The sequence below is a fragment of the Ambystoma mexicanum genome, chromosome 2q (assembly GCF_040938575.1).
Source record: "Ambystoma mexicanum isolate Mex_15411 chromosome 2q, UKY_AmexF1_1, whole genome shotgun sequence".
In the NCBI taxonomy this organism is placed as follows: Eukaryota; Metazoa; Chordata; class Amphibia; order Caudata; family Ambystomatidae; genus Ambystoma; species Ambystoma mexicanum.
This window is the reverse complement of record NC_090924.1, coordinates 1298725078-1298742733: the sequence shown is the minus strand read 5'-3', so window position 1 is coordinate 1298742733 and position 17656 is coordinate 1298725078. Positions and strand designations below refer to the sequence as shown.

The following is a 17656-nucleotide window of genomic DNA, read 5'->3' as shown; positions in this document are numbered from 1 at the left end:
CTCGTCAAAAACAAGGCAGTAACGTCACAATACATGCCGCCTGTAGATTACATCATACGTTCTCATGGTCTGCACAACCGATGCTGGGGAAACTGCCAGCAGACAATCTACTGTGTGCAGCTGCATAACTTTTTAGTGGCTCCAGTTTTAGAAAGTTAAAGTCTTTCTTTCAGTTTGTGGGACTCCATTTCATTTAAAAAACGCAGTACTACAAATACCAACATGATTATCTGTTTCCGGCCATTAGTGATGCTTGGAAAATTGAACAATTGTCTCTAGCAAGTACATTCGAAGGCAAACGATTCAGGCTAGCCGGCGATGGACAGTGCGACAGCCCTGGATTTTCTGCCAAGTACTGCACCTACCACTTTCAGGACATGGATAGTAAGAAAATTGTGAGTTCGGTGGTCGTGCAGGTAACACAATGTACATCCTCAGTGGCCATGGAGAAACTAGGATGTATAAAATCAGTGGAATATCTGCAATCGAGTGGAATGCACATCGACCTCATAGCCACGGACAGACACGTTTCAATTGCCAAGACAATGAGAGAGCAGTTCCCACATATTAAACATCAATTTGACGTATGGCATCTTGCTAAATCAATCAATAAGAAATACTTGGCTGCAGGGAAAAAAAAAGGTTTGGAAAGTATTTCAGAATGGTCCCAGTCTATCAGCAACCATCTTTGGTGGAGCTCAAAAACTTGTGAAGGGTCAGTGGAAATACTACTTGAAAAATGGAGGTCACTGATGCACCACTGTACCAACGTGCACCGCTGGTCAGAAAACCTACATTTCCACCAATGTGAACATGGCCCTTTATCCCCAGTGGAGGCACGGAAGAAGAAGTGGTTGAATCCATCTTCACCGACACACAAAGCCATTGAGAAGATTGTTTTCGATAAAACCCTATCAAGAGATTTGAGGGGACTGACAGAATTCTGTCACACTGGAGGTTTGGAGGTGTTCCACAATATGTGCCTCAAGTACAGGTCAAAGCACTTGCATTTCAGCATACAGGGCATGAGACATAGGACTCTATTTGCCGTCTTGGCCCATAACGATAATCTCGGCCGTGAACAATCTAGGACTAAGGGTAATGTAAGGATGCCTCGCTACACTAAGGCCTTTTCAAAAAGAAGTAAGCAATGGGTGATCAAACCAGTCTATGAGGAAATGGAGTTCGACTTTGTCAAAAGCCTTATTGTTGCTGTATTAGAGAAGCACAGATATGGAATTTTGAACGTTTCTGTGCAGAGCACTGATCCATTGCCACCCAACATTGCCACTGTGCCATGTTCACCCAAAGGAGAGCTGGTTGTGAAGTACAAATCCCGGTTTAAATAATTGTAATACGATTGTCTTTTTGTAAATACATTTTATTATACAGTGTACATACAAAGTATGCTAACCCTAACCCCTCCCTTCATCATACTGGGTGCCGAACTACCTGGGTGTCATCTTTGAATTCTCTCTCTATTCACCTCATATTGTTGACCTTGTCTATATGTGTATGTATATATTTTTGTTGATGTAACTAATTTTCGCAATCTCTTATAAATGCTGGGCACTGTTAACCGAGGGGAGGCTTGCATATTGCAAATAATAAAACAAACAAACAATAATTCTCACTTTCAACTCAACTCCTCGGAAACTTTATACTTTCCCTGACCTCCCCAAAAAATTAAAAGTCTCAATAGTTATGGTTCTTTGGGGCTTCAAAGCTCGCAGACAACGAGGACAAAATTGGGGCCTTAGAACGCGCCAAGCGAGCCGTTGCAGATGGGAGAGAAGCCAGTTCGCATTTGCACATTGAGGCGCTGTGCATAGATGGATTCGAAACTTCAAGTTCTCACAGATGGCTTTAGTACGGGATGTTGCAAAGAAAGAATGTATGCTAATTTCTAGTGAAGGTCAGCGGCTTTGATTTTCAGCTCGCGCCCTGAAGAGGCCCACAACTCGCACTGGCAGTATAAGGTTCTATTGTTTTTTGACCTTGAGAGACAGGGACCATGCAGAAAGAACTTCATTTAGAGGGGGGGTTGAGGGCTGCAATAACGTTTGAGACTATAAGGCAGAAAATTCTTAAACTAGACCGAGTTTCATGTTAGTTCAGTATACGAAAAATCGTTGTCAAGAGCACAGTCGGATTTACGGACTGCATCACGCAGAGACACAATGGAAATTGCAAATATAATGTAAGTAACTCTTTAGACGCTTTTATACCAGAATGATGAATTAATGAATGGATGCATGAATAAATGAATGAATGAAGAGCTTTGAAAAGGTTTGTGGGATCGTCCTTGTATCGGGCACATGGGCATGCAGGTCCACATTCCACACGCATGTAGACAAAAATGTGTTTCTCATTGTGTACCAACCTCGATTTATTTAGTTTTCGCATTGATTTTAGAGCCGAACATACTCCATTGCACTATCCTTGAAAGCAAATAGTTTCAGCTCGGCCGTAATAAATAAAATGAATAATATTAATAAAGATCGGCTGGCGAGACTAATTATAAATTTTATGTTTTCAAAATAGGTACATCCTTCCCTTTTGCCCCTGCCACCAGTTTCATTCACCGGCAGACGGTTTCTTCAGCCGTCAGCTGCAGCTTAATGTAAACAACTGCACCATTCTGATGATCTTATGGGACAATCGCCAAGGGCCCATATGCCCTTACGCGGTACTAGCGGCTAGAAGCAACATATCAACCTTTACACTGGCCTAGTGCCTACTTGATGGAACAGCCTTGCGGTTCAACGTGCGACAAAAGTGCCTCTTTGAACGAAAACCAACACCCTGTGTACCATAAAGGAACAGCGCGTGACTCACGAAAAAATTTTAAGGATTTGCGGATAGAGATAAAAGAAAATAAAAGACTTTCGGAGTTCATATGGCAATTGCAGAATATTCTATAAACATTTAATGTCAAATAAATGTATTTTACCAAATTTAATGTGTTGCTGTTTGATTTTTAACTACAGTTTCATATTTCGAATTGTGGTGCGCTGTGTTGTGAGCTGATCTGTGTTGGTTTCCGGGTTCTGTGTGAAGTCGCGTAGAAGACGACTGGGCGTGTTTGCCTATGCAGCACAGTAACGTCACGGAGAGAGGCGGGGAATATGAATGTTTTGATAATGTCAGACTCAGGGGCGGGGGATATGATTTAGTGCCGCAAAAGCAGGTCAGCCAGGGCGATGGGGGAAATGATAGGATTATCACAAAATGGCAGCTCCCTGGTGCCTGTTTTCGCGTGCATTTAATGGACGAAAACTCGGGTAAGGTCCATAGGAAATTTTTCTAAAATCGAGTGACTTAGGCTTAAAAACACATGGCCGACCCGTAGGGGCAATAAAAAATGTTGACCGCACCATTCCTTTAAAGCGCAAGTCTTTGAAGATCGCAGTAGCTGGGATAATTCATGCCGTTTCGGTATGCGCGTGTGATTCAGGTGGTGTGCGGTAGCTTCGTCGCGCTTGTGCTTCATCTCAAATTACTAATAAGGTGCATGGTTCTTTGTCGGGATGCGGCGCAGGTTTATTAATCTATTAACAAAGTTTGCTGTAACTAATATAAATGTAATTAGTAGTTAACAGTATTTAACTCATACTTCTTCCGTTCACGTAGCTCCGTCCCGGGTAGGTTAGAGTAAGGGATCTACCGGCGTGCGCACGTTCAGTTGCATCGTAATTTTCGTTTTGTTTATTTTAGTCAACAGCTGTCTTGGTGTGAGTGTATTTTTGCTTCGGTCTTCTTTGCAAACAGCTGATCGCGCTATGGTTCAGTGCTATGGTTCAGCACTACAATTCAAGGCTCATCTCTTCGAGAGAAAGTAGCAACGATTGAACTTTAAAGCAGGAAGGAAGGTGAGACTCAACCGTGTGGAGGCATTCGCCATCGGTTGAAGCAACGAACTATGTCAGGAGAAGGAGAAAAGTAGCAGTCAGTTTGCCAAAGCCAAAAAACTTTTAAAACTAAAAGAAAGACGAGTTAGATTTCAAGGTCGGAGTACTGTAAGTGTAAACAGAGAGTGGAAAGTTCCACTCCAGAATATTTAAATTATTTGAACTGTGGACTCTGGGTAATTTGAGCTACAAGTTAGAACGTAAATAGATACCAACAATGATTCGATTTTTGCCAACAACTCACATGACAAATGACTGCAAGAGTACCAGAGTGACGAGCAAGAGAAGTGGCTTACGTATACAGCAGCGCCATAGGCACATCACGCATAGGCTGCAGGTATCAGAGGGTTCGGAATGGGCAAGAAGATAAAATAAGAAGGGGTTGGGAGACAATTGAAAAGTAATTGCTGTTGTTGTAATTGATTTAATGGCATCGTCTTGTGAATCCAAAAACAGGTCACTGCAATTCCAATCCAAGAAGGATGCAGGAGCAGTGGGTGCAGTTTCCCCTTTCCCTCTGGGTTTGCCAGCTTGGTAGTTATTTCAGTTAAGAGACTATTGTGCAGGCAGACTTGGGGGGGGTCTAGTGGGCCAGCATCACTCCCACAGGATGTTCCAACTGGACCGGACAGTATGCCACGAAGAATCCTCTGAAGGCTTCCCAGGGTAAGATCCTCAAGCAAGCAGGACTGGCTGTTCCCCCGGGTTCCCAGACCAGAGCACCAATGAAGGCCTTCTATAGATCAGCAAAGTAGCAGGGCTTTGCCAGATTGGTTGAAGAAAGCAATGCTGGCTGGCTATCAACTACACATTCCGGATCTTCAATAGGCTGCTCCTCTTCGTAGGGGTCTTGGATCCAACAACTATCTGTTGAATGGCTGCAGGAGTCCCAATTTTATCCAGGATTCGAGCTGGAGTCACCCCTGAGCCCACCAATAGTAAGGATCAACACCATTCAAACTGGCAGGTGCTGTCCAATCCACGACAGTCTCTGGCCAACATATCTGCCCAGCAAGAGACACTTTGGAATGGATGTGAAATGCCCCAACCCCCAAATCCTGCCATGAACACATTTTGTATGAGGTACTCAATTTGGCCTTATGCGGCAAAATGCAAGAAAACACAAGATAATAAAAGGAAAATGGCAGAAAAGAATCTGCTGCCACCAGCCCGTCCTGGACACAAGTTAGTAACCACAACATTATAAATAACCAAGTTACAGGGACACAAAGTGTCCCTACTGCATTTGACAGTAAGGTGATGTGTGCAGGTACACACAGACAGAACACTTAATAACGGAGAACAGAAAATCATAGCGACTGATCATGGTAAGAACTGATCAGTGCCCTCACACATATGATCTTAGCAAGGCAAGTGGAGTAGAAAGACTTCACTTGCCTTAAAAGGTACGTACAGGTTTGGGACACTAGCAAAACGTTGGGATGGCCCATTGAGGTTTAGTGTGGGCAGCAAAAAGAAAAACCTTCCGAACATCACCCTTGAGTTAGAACTAGCAAAAAACACTAAAGAAGAGAAGTTCTGTTCATGGTTAACAGTGGATGTGAGGTGCAGATACAGATTGAGGCATCCATGCCCACATGGCTTGAATTATTATTTGATGCTGCAAGTCCTCTAGGAGTCTTGATGAAAGGGGCCTGGACATAGGTATAACAGTATAAATATGCTGGACACGCAGCAATGTCAGAATTATTCCAGCCTACCTGTGACAAGAGCTTCTTCAAAAGCTGAGCGATGGCCGGATCCTCAGGCGGTGGGCACTCAGGGAGTATGCCGTTCCTTTTCTGCTGCCTCAGCTGGAGATGGCTGAAAAGGCTGGCAATGTTCTTTGCTCGCAAGGCATAATCGTATATGGAACGACTGGCTGGTGCTTTCAGCACACTCAGCAGGACAATCTCCTTGTTGATCTGAGTTGCAGGAAGAAAAAGATCACTGAAGATTGCCATAAAGTGACACCTGTGGAATCTAAATATTACTACAAAAGAAAAATACCTGGGCCACCGTTCAATCAAGATTAGAACAAATAAAAATGTACTTTTCAACTCTTGTTTTCTCCTGTATAGTTTTAATCTAGAAACCGTTTTAATTTAGGCAAATCCTGTTTCTCAAGTCACACAAACAAGTACAAATAAGTTTGCAATACTCGGCTAACACACCAAACAGAAAACATGACAATTATTTGTATTTACATTGTACTGTCCTTTGACTACCGAGCACTGTAATAACACTACCAAACAACACAGTTCTAATGAATGCATAACAAGGGTAGGAAGAAATTATGAGTTGGATGGGCAGGATGCAAACAAGTGACCCTCAGGGTTCACGCTATCATCACATGTACCTTAAGGCGCAAACCATGTCATTCTCTGTATGAATCAATCTATTGCAAATATTGGTCTCAAGCAATGAAAAGCACAACAGTAACGTTTGCTTACTAGGGTAGTTAAGGTCTTACAGACTCTACACAAAGCTTAAGTCACAGGGTCAGAATTCTGGACAGGCAGCACAAATCTCTACAAAGGAATAACTATATTGGGCACCCTCTTACACATCATTTTTGCAGGTGGCGCATGTCCAAAGTTGTTCTCAATGGCTAACAAAAGAAATGACACTTGATTTTTGGAGACTCAGGGCCTCATCACAAGTTGGGCGGTATCCCAGCGGTATTCCCACCAGGATATCGCTAGCGCCAATAGCGTTGCTGCCAACCTGTCTGGCGCTATTAGCGCTGGATGAAAGATTGGGCGGTAACTTTAATTCCTCATTTGACCCAATGGAGGATTTTCGGCAAAATTAGCGCGCGCTTATTGCACCAGAACTTTATTTTCCCGGCACGTTTACCCCCAGTTCTGAGCTGGGGGTAAATGCTGCCAGACTCGTGATTGGGCGGACCCTTAAATGCAGTGGTACTAGCCTTACCGCCGCATTTAAGAGTTACTGCTCCAACTCGTGATGAGGCCCTCAATCCTTAGGGTACAGACTTCAATTTGTGAATAGTTTTTCAAATTTTCTCAAGATGATATTCATGCAACAGTAGGTAATAACCCTGCTTGAAACTGTGCCCATTTAAGAGCAACTAACACAAGCATTGCCAAAACTAACCAGGTCTGCCTCTTATTCAGGTATTAGACCGGCTTTTTCCAAACATTTTAGACACTTGCAGCATTTTTAAATACAAGTGTGTGTATTACCAAAACGTAGGGCATTATATTGAGATATTCATTAACTTTCTACATCCCATTCCAAGACAGCCAATGCATTTAAAGGACAGAGCAATTGCCGTTATAAACGCATCCTTTTCTAAAATTACAAATGAACTTTGGATTGTTGTAAACACCCTCTGTACCACCTTAAACACTTGAGCAGCCACATAGGCTGTCCGGGGGGAAAACGTGATGTGTAGTGCTAAATGGATAGCAGCGATGAGTATATTTAAAATAAACATTTCCCCATATGAAGCATCAGTGACAAACGCAACCTGTGCTCGGCCATATCCGCATCAAGACATTCAAAAGGTATCGGAGAAAGAAATGCACAATTTTATGTCACAAAGCATTTGTAAATCAGTCATCTGCCATTGTATGCCACCATACCACTGTGGCGTGTGTCAGTTTGTCTGGGGTCCATACTGCTTTCATTGTATAGCAAACAGTCCGTAAAAACATTTCAGGAGTACATCAATGACATTCAGATAACATATAATGGAGTTATTAAGTGTTGTAAGTGTTGTTCTCCAGCATGGGTCTGGCACGGATTCACATGCTCATGAATATACCCCGTTGTCAGGCTGGGAATCCTTGGTAAAGAAAAAATCAGTATCAGTTTCGTTTCTGATCTGTCTTTCTTAGTAGTAACCAATCACTGGTCTCTGGGTCATACTCCAGCCAATGACTGCCCTCTCCCTAAGCCCCGCCCCTGGCAGCCATCCTCAGATTTGGTAACACGTAAAGTGGCAGTATGACCAAGTGAACAGCCGCAGAGGGGAAGGAGGGAGGGTTCGCATGTGAATCCATGCCAGACCCATGCTGGAGAACAACAGTTACAGGTAAGTAACTTGTTCCTTCTCCAGCATGGGGCCTGGCATGGATTCACATGCTCATGAATATAAGAATACATAGCAGTGGGGACGTGGCTTGGAGCGCCATCGATGTGGTCGCTCCCTTGAGGCCAACCGTGGGATGTCCGCCGCCCCCGCCAAATTCAAGCGGTTCCGACCGAGTATCCAAGTCGCCAATGACATCTACGGCGATCGGAACCGATGAGGCACAACCTGGCTTACAATGATCTTCGAACGCCGCTGCGTTCGCCTAGAACTTAGCGACCGCACCGCTCCCCCGCCGCCATTCAAAGAAACCAAGATGGCGGCCGCGCCGGAACTCAGCAATACACTGCGAACCTGATGGCGACGGACCTCAGGGGGACCGAAGGGGAGCGGTGGACGGAGGTTGCCCGGCAAACAGACGAGAACTCCATCGGGGGCGGCCCTCGGCCGGGCCGGCAGGGGTAACATGGAGGCCACAAGATAAACCCTGGGACCCGCCCAGAGAAGCCCAACTTCGCGGGCACTCCTTTCAAATACCTCTCGGTACTTCCTGGGGCGCCCCGGCCCACCCATCCAGTCACAGCTTTGGCCTCGCCGCAACCTTTTCAGCCAAGACCGCCAAACACGATCACCATGTCTAGGCAAGCAGAGGTTGGCAAAGGGGCAGATATCTCAACCATGCTCACTACGCTAGACAAAAGCAGGAAGCAGGAGCCTCCCAAACTCACTCCGCAGAAACAACAAGAGGGCGGGGGATCTCTCGCCACCAAAGGGGACCTAATAGCTTTCATGGCGGACATCAAGTTGGAATTCCGCTCATGCCTATCGGAACTCACCACCAAAATTGAACAGACGGACCAAAGGGTCACAGAGGCCGAACAGAGGCTCGGAGAAATCGAAGACCACTCCCGGGATCACGCCACCACTCTGGGGGAAATGCGAAAAGCCATTGACTCCCTGCATCAGAAATGCGAGATCCTGGAGTTTAAGCAGGAGGACCTGGAAAACAGGGCGCGCCGCAACAATCTCTGCATCCGGGGGGTCCCGACCTCCGTCCCCGACAACAAGTTAGCGGACTACGTGGGGCGCTTCTTCGAGGCCCTCCTCCCAGACCTGGATAAATTCCAGCTCTTGCTAGATCGCACCCACAGACTTCGCCCACGTCGCGGGGCAGTCTCCGACCCCCCCCAGATGTTATCACAAGGGTCCACTTCTTTACAACCAAGGAAGCGATCTCGGCGATCAGCCGCCAAGGGGAGGAAATTACATTTCAGAGTACGCCACTCCAAATATATCAGGACCTCTCACCACTCACCCTTCAGAAAAGAAGAGCACTTCGACCCATGGCACTGTTCCTCCAGGAGCAACAAGTCCGATACAGATGGCTGTTTCCGGCGGCGCTACAATTCACATACAAAGGCACCTTAAGCCGGATCAGCCACTTGGAGGACGCGGAGAGGATCATGCATCCATCTTCGCCCCAGGAACCCTCCACACCAACCCCGGAGGGTGCTGAGACCTCTGAACCGCTTTCCTCCCCGAAACCTAAACGTACGCCATGGTCATCAACCCTGCGGATCAACAAAAAGAAATGAACAATGGCGCCCCCCGTACCTCCAGGTTCCAGTTATACCCCTCCCTGGCCTCCTCAGGCTTGGCCTAAATTCGGATCCGCCACATAACGCTTCATCTGACGACCTACGAGGGCGGGGACGGCGGACCATGCCCACGGTTCATACCCACTCCAAGGACACTTTCCAACTTTCGTTCCTTGGACACCCACGGTACTCGATACACGATGGGACAATCGGCCCCGTTGGCCAAGGGTGGACCCATACCTACAATGTCGGTCTACCCACCAGTTAAAGTTGCAGCCCCCCGTTGGGGCTTCGCGTTAAAACCTCAAGTGCAGGATGGTACTACAAGATCTTGTGACAAACATGGCAGCTGAATCATCGACTCTGACCCCCCCCCCCAATTCAAGGGGTAGAGAATGGGACACCTCTGGACCACCAGGTTCTACGAATCCTCTCCCTAAATGTTAACAGACTGAACTCCCCCACCAAACGAAAGGCAATTTTATTAAAGCTCCAGGACGAAAACGCTGCGATAGCCCTGCTCCAAGAGACCCACTTGTTGCCGGCGGATGTGATCCGGCTTCGCTCTCAATCATTCCCGCTTCAATTTTTTGCCTCCGGTTCAAGCAAAAAAGGGGGTACGGCGATTCTCTTTAGAAAGGACTTGAACCCACAAATCCTGGAAACAAAAACATGCCCGGAAGGCCGATACACAGCAGTTAAATGCCTCCTGTTTGGAGACCTATACACCCTCATCTCAGTATATGCCCCTAACTCGGGACAATCGCTCTTCTACGACTCCTTGGGCACGACCCTCGCTAGCTTTGTGGAGGGCCAAACAATCGTCGGAGGGGACTTCAACGGGGTTCCCGACCCCACTAAGGACAGGTCACACCCCCCGAATCCAAGCGATTTCGCCCAAGCACTCAGCCTCCTCCGGTTGTTCAGATCTCTGGAGATAATAGACTTGTGGCGGGTGTTTCACCCCGACGAAAGAGACTACTCCTTCTACTCATTTGTTCACCGCACTTTCTCAAGGATTGATTTATTTCTGATCTCCCCACACACCTTTCCCTCAGTCAAAGAGGTCTCCATCGGCACGAGGGCCATGTCTGACCACGCTCCAGTGTTCTTGGAACTCCGGGTTCAGGACCCCAATCCCAATAGCCCACGCAAATGGTCTCTGTATGACCCGATCCTCAATGACATGGCTACGAGAGACAAGATCGCGAGAGGGATTAAAAACTTCTTTGACGAAAATCCAGCCTCAGACACCTCACTGGCAAATAACTGGGACGCCATGAAGGCAGTGATCAGGGGCTCTCTCATTGCTCAGGGGGCGGCCTACCACCGGAACAGACGCCAGACTCGAATTGCTTTAGAGGACGAGCTGAGGGAGGCAGAGGCAATCCACAAGGAAAAAGGCTGGTCCCCTAAGACACAACGGATCATGCGAATGGCGAGGAAGAAGCTTGAAGCTCACTATGCGGAACAAACCACCCTAATGATGGCAAAAGCCAAACAATCTTACTACGCAAAGGGCAACAAAGCGAATAGGTTCCTGGTGGCCAAACTAGCCAAACGGAGACGCATCAACACGATCGCAGGCCTACGGGATCCGGAGGGGATCACTCGATACTCGGAGCCCGAAAAACAACAGCTTGCAACAGACTACCTGACCCAAATCATGAAGGCAACCCCTCGTGTCCGACCGCAACAGGTGGAATATCTACAGAAGGCAGCGGTTCCTCGTCTCGCCAATACGACGAGAGACGAATTAGAGGAGCTCATCACGGGAGAGGAGGTCGAAGAGGCCATCAAGTCGCTTAAAACACGAGCCCCAGGCCCAGACGGCTTCTCGACCAGATTCTATAAACTTTTCAGGCCACAACTGACCCCCCACCTGGTGAACCTGTTCAACTCCTTCAGGGACACAGGCGTGGTCACCCCATCGATGCAGGAATCAACCACCATCCTCCTGCCCAAACCGGGAAAGGACCCAAGGAGTCTAGCCTCCTACAGACCGATAGCACTCTTAAACATTGATGCCAATATATATTCAAAGATCCTGGCAAACCGCCTGAACCGCGTGCTCCCGAAGATCATCCATCCCGACCAAGCAGGCTTCATCCTCCATCGATCCGCGGGAGACAACATACGAAGAGCCCTGAACCTGGTTGTCCTCGCCTCTCGGAACTCCCAAAAGCTGGTCTTAGTGGCTCTGGACGCAGCTAAGGCATTTGATTGAGTTGATTGGCCCCTTATGAAACTCACCCTAGAGGCCTTCGGCTTCGGGCCAACCTTTCAGTCAATGGTGTTGGCCAACTATAAGAGCCCGAGTACGAGTCTAAGAATTAATGGGCACAGCTCAGCTCCGATCCCCCTATCATGCGGAACCCGGCAGGGCTGCCCGCTATCACCCCTACTCTTCGCTCTCACCATGGAGCCTCTGGCCCAAAGGATTAGGGGAAACAATCGTATTAAAGGGCTACAGGTTGGCCCCAACCAACATAAAATCGCCCTATATGCGGACGATGTCCTACTCACGATCTCGGAAGCCCAATCATCATCGAGACAGGCAATACGAGAACTCACCATCTATGGTGAGGTCTCTGGCTTCACTATAAACTTTGATAAATCCTCGGCCATGGGCATCGGGCTCACTCCAGCAGAACGGGAGCCACTGGCGACGATGTGCCGGATGACATGGGTGAAGAAGGCCATCCCCTACCTAGGGGTCCGTATCCCAGACTGCCCAAGAGACACATACAAAGCCAACTTCCCCCGACTGCTGAAAGAACCTGAAGGTGACTTGAAACGGTGGGAGACCCAAGAGATCTCACTGCTGGGGCGCATCACAGCATGCAAGATGAACCTACTACCGAGGTTCCTATACACCTGCGCCTCACTCCCAGTAGCGATCCCCACACCAACCCTTAAGGACTTCCAAAGGAAAATGCTGAAATTCATCTGGAAAGGTAAGAGAGCGAGAATTCCTCTCAAAACGATGCTGGGGGGCTCTAAGCTATGAGGTCTGGGGGTCCCGGACTTGAGGGCCTACAGTGTGGCAGCACAACTAGCACAATTTCAGGCTTGGCAGACCGTAACAAACCGCCCCAGGTGGGTAGAGCTGGAACAATTACAAACACCTTTACCCCTGCGATTCCTGCCACACATTTCGCCCCCCCTTAGAACACACTGGGGAGACCTCCTCCTGTCAACCAAACACACCCTTAGATCCTGGGATTGGGCTTTAAAGCAGAAGGGTGTGCCCAGAGGGCCGAGCCCACGCTCTCCGGTCTTCCATAACCCATCCTCCTCACCCGGAGCAGACCTTCGCAATTTCCGGAATTGGATAGAGGGCGGGCTGGAGACCATAGACCAGCTATATATGGGAGGGACACCCCTCACCTTCGCCCAATGTAAGGAGAAGTTCCAACTCCGGGAAAGGGATAGATTTACCTATATCCAGCTGCGCCACTGGTGCACGCACCCACAGACTCTGCAGGCAGCTACTCGCCTGCCCACCGCCCTGGAGCTAACACTGGGGGATCTTCCAACCCGGGGCAGGGTATCCACCCTATATAATAGGTGCTTCTTGAGAGACTTCCTGTCCACAAAGACCCGCAGCATGGCTCAATGAGAGGCGGACCTGGGCCATCCGGTCGGGGACCAAACCTGGGTGGACATCTGGAACAGAACGCACACCTCCTCCACGTGCGTTACCAACAGGGAATGTGCGTACAAGGTGCTCCTACGATGGTATTACCCACCCCTTCGACTCCACCACATGAACCCGAAGGTGGATCCTGCCTGCTGGAGGGAATGTGGTCACCCAGGCTCTTTCTTTCACATGTGGTGGACTTGCCCAAAGATACGACAGTTCTGGAGGACATGCTTAGAGACCATCGCACAAATTACAGGGAAGGCGATCCCTCTAGAACCTGAACCAGTCCTGCTGGGGGCCCCGATCCCCACGATTTACCCGCGCTCCGCGTCCAAGTCTAAACTAGTGACACACTGCCTTCTGGCAGGGAAAACGGTGTTGGCTAGGACCTGGAAATCGCCAGAAGGACCTCACATAGCCCAATGGTGGTCTAAACTCTGGGACATCCTGATCGCGGAGAAGGTCACGGCAGCACTGGCGGGCACGCTCCACCGCTTTCAGAATATCTGGAGCCCAGTGCTGGAATACGACCAGCGCTTCCCCGCCCAGACCTACAAACCGATCAGGGCCCGATGGATCTTGAAACATCAAGCGGATCCGGCAGAAGGCATATAAACCCTAGGGGGCGAATCGGACAACCCAGACTGAAAATTCGGCCTCCGGACATGAGGGTGAGAGAGGCCAGAGGGAGGAGGGAAGGAGGATACCCGATGGGGGGAATAAGGACGGGGGAGCGAAGAACTTGAATACGCATTGCTTTTCATATGTCATGTTTTGTATTTTTGCCATCCTGCCTTGATTTAAAATAAACGAAGTTAAAAAAAAAAAAGAATACATAGCAGTACACACATGCACAACCACGGAAGGTGGCAAGGCTCAACATTAAGCATTACATAAAACTCAACATTAAGCATCTCTTACCTCCTCACCAGGCTCACCTTAAGCGAACAGGTTGCGCAGCACTGCCTGGCCGACTCTGGACTCCTCCCTGGAATCCCGGTCGATGCAGTAGAATCTCATGAAGGTGTGCGTCGACCTCCACATAGCAGCCCTGCAGATGTCAAGCAGGGGCACACCAGACAAGAACGCTGTGGTAGCAGCGATCGCTCTGGGCGAATGGGCTCTCGGACGGCCGGGCAACGGTCGGTTTGCCAACCGATGACAGTGCATGATGCAGCCGGAGAGCCATCTGGAAATGGAAGCCTTCGAGAGAGCCTTTCCTTGGTTCACAGGTCAAAGGTTCAAAAACAGCCGTAATGTCTTCCGAAAACTCTTTGTTCGGTCCACCTAGAACTTCATCGCTCTAGCTACATCCAGCGAGTACAAAGACCTCTCGGCCGGCGACGAAGGCGACAGGAAAAAGACTGGTAACACCAAGGGCTCATTGAGATGGAAGTCCGACGACACATTGGGCATGAAGGAGGGGTGCGTCCTCAGCACCACCCTCGTCTCGTGGAAAGTCAAGTATGCAGGCTTATAGGAAAGGGCCTGAATCTCTCCCACGCGTCGTGCAGAGGTGATGGCCACAAGGAACGCTGTCTTCCACGACAGGAACTTCAACGGAGCCGAATGCAAGGGCTCGAATGGAGGGCCCATGAGCCTGGTCAGCACCACGCTGAGCTCCCACGCCGGGGCTGGAGCCTTCACCGGCGGGAACAATCGGAACAGTCCTTTCATAAACTCCTTCACCAGGCGATGAGACCACAGGGACGACCGTCCTGCAGTTCTGGTGTATCGGGAAATCGATGCCAGATGTATCTTGATGGAAGCGTGAGCTAGCCCAGCTTTGGCCAACGACAGTAAGTACGGTAGCACTTGAGGGGCTGTAATCCTTAGAGGGTTAATCTTCTGTGCACGGCAGCAGACAAGAGAACCTCTTCCACTTGTGTCCGTAGCACTTGAGAGTTGAGGACGCCCTGGCCTTTGCAAGAACCTCTCTGCAGTCAGCCGGGATATCGTACCCTCCAAACTCTAGTGCTGCAGGAGTCAGGCCTGCAAGTTCAGCGACTCCAGGTCGTGATGAAGAATGGCGCCTCCTTCTCTGGAGAAAAGATCTGCATCCGTCGACAGTTTGACTGGTGGGGACGCTGACAAGTCCAGAAGGTCAGGGAACCATATCTGTCTCGGCCACCTCAGTGCAACGAGGATCATCCTGCACCGGGACCTCTTGAGTTGGTTGATGATCCTGAGCAGCAACGGCAACGGCGGGAATGCATACAGTAACAGGCCGTCCGAGGGGAATGAGAAAGCATCACCCATGCTTCTCGGGTGGGGGAACCTGCTGGCGAACCTCTGGCACTTGGAGTTCTCGTCACCGTCGTGAACAGGTCGATTTGGGGTTTGCCCCATCGCCGGAAGAGTTGATCCACTTGATCCTGGCGTAGTTCCCACTCGTGGCACGAGCACAGCTCCCTGCTGAGTGAGCCAGCAATGGTGTTTTTTATCCCTGCTAGATGAAAAGGCACCGGAAACATCCCTGGGCAACGGCCCAGTGCCACAGATCCTGGGCTTCCTTGGACAGGGCTGGGGATCTGGTTCTTCCCTGCTTCCGGATGTAGAACATCGTGGTGGTGTTGTCGGTGAAGATCCTCCCCACCTTGCCCTTGAGGGACGGGAGGAATGACTTGAGGGCCTAGAACACTGCTCGGAGCTCCAGTATGTTGATGTGGAGCAGCCTCTACTCTGGGAGCCACAGGCCTCTCGCGTGAAGATCTCCGGTGTGCGCTCCTCACCCCTCCAGGGAGGCATCCGTCGTCACCGTCACCAGGTATGCTGGGGTCTGAAAGTCTGTGCCCGCGGCGAGGTGCGTGCGGGTGCCCCACCATCAAATTGCTTGGCGGAATATACAACGGGCGTCGAGGAACACCTGCATAGGACGCATCCGAAGCCTGCACAGGCACACCATATAGATGCAAGAGGACATCATCCCGAGAAGGGACTTGATGGAACTCACTCTAGCCACGTCCTTGGCAAGCAGGCGCTGTACCTTGCCCAGGATGGCCTGCGTTCTTTCCTCCGACGGCGAGGCCAACTGCACTACTGTATTAAGCTTGGCTCCCAGAAACAGAGAGACCTGCGATGGAACCAGGTGGGATTTGGGGAAGTTGATGGAGAATCCCAGGTCCGTGAGCAGCCGGACAGTCTTTGCTGTGTGTTTGATGGCAAGCTCCCTTGTCCCTGCTCGGATGAGCCAGTCGTCCAGATAGGGGTAGACGTGGATTCCCTGCAGGCGCAGCCGCGCCACCACTGGTGCTAGGCACTTGGTGAACACCCTGGGCGCCGACTTCAAACCGAATCGGAGGGCCTTGAACTGGTAGTGCCGCACTTGGAGCACCAACCTGAGAAACTTTCTGTGTCCTTTTAGGATGGGGATGTGAAAGTACGCATCCTCCAGATCCAACGACAATAGGAAGTCGCCTTCCTCCAGCTGGGGTAGCACGTGCTAAGGGTGACCATCCGGAGCTTCTGTGCCTTGATTTATTTGTTTAGCCGATGCAAGTCCAGGATGGGACGCCAACCTCCTGTCTTCTTTCTGACGAGGAAGTATCTTGAGTATACTCTGGAGCCCCGGAGCCTCTTTGGGACGAGCTCGATGGCTCTTTTCTTGAGCATCGCCCTTACCTCTAACAGCAGTTGAGGGACATGGTTTTCTTTCCTGGCCACGGGCGGAATTCGGGGGCACTTTTTTAGAAATTCCAGAGTGTGCCCGTGGGCCAGGGCATCCAGCACCCAATGGTCGGTGGAGATGGACTCCCACACGCTGACAAACTATCAGCTGGCCTCCCACAGGGGTGCTTCGGTGGGGGCCCGACGCAACAGCCGGTTCAGTCTTGCTTGGAAACAGCCTTGCCGAGTTGGCCTCCCTGGCGACGGCGAGATCCACCCGACTTGCCTCGTCCCCTGAAGGCTTCTTGCGACGAGGAGCGGGCTGCCTGATGGTAGGTCGAGGAGCTGCCACCGAATCCTTTGGAGGCACCTTGTTTGCCTCCGGAGTTCCGAAAGGGTGGCCGCTTTTGCAGCAGAACTCCCAAGGCCCGAGCCGTCTCTGTGTCGGTCTTGATGGCCTGCAGAGACTCATCCACAGTCTTTCCAAACAGATTGTTCCCGTCGAAGGGCATGTCCAAAACCTTGGCTTGCACGTCCTGGTGGAAATCCGTCGCCTTGAGCCACCCCCGCCGTCGAAGGCAAACGCTGTTGCCCAACTGGCAGAAACCGGTGTCGGCAATGTCCGTGGCCAGTTATGGCGTGGTCCGACCCCCCCTCACCCTCCTGTAGGATCGCCAGGGCATCTGGCCTCTTGTCGTCCGGGAGCAAGTCCACCAGGGGCGATCTTGTACCACAATTCTCTGTCGTAGGTGGCCACAATCGCTAGGGCGTTGGCCGCCTTAATTGTCGTCGCCGCCGACAAGATGACTCGTCGTCCCACGGCATCCAGCTTATT

The 17656-nt window shown here is 50.0% G+C and overlaps 1 protein-coding gene across 1 annotated transcript in view; it reads right to left on the bottom strand.

Moving 5' to 3' along the window:
- Positions 1 to 17656, bottom strand: part of PIK3R4 (phosphoinositide-3-kinase regulatory subunit 4) — a 1130409-nt gene that overhangs the window by 704643 nt on the left and 408110 nt on the right. Inside the window, exon 9 of the mRNA XM_069648735.1 lies at positions 5633 to 5836. Within this exon, the coding sequence (XP_069504836.1) occupies positions 5633 to 5836 (204 nt within the window). The remainder of the gene's footprint in view (positions 1 to 5632; positions 5837 to 17656) is intronic.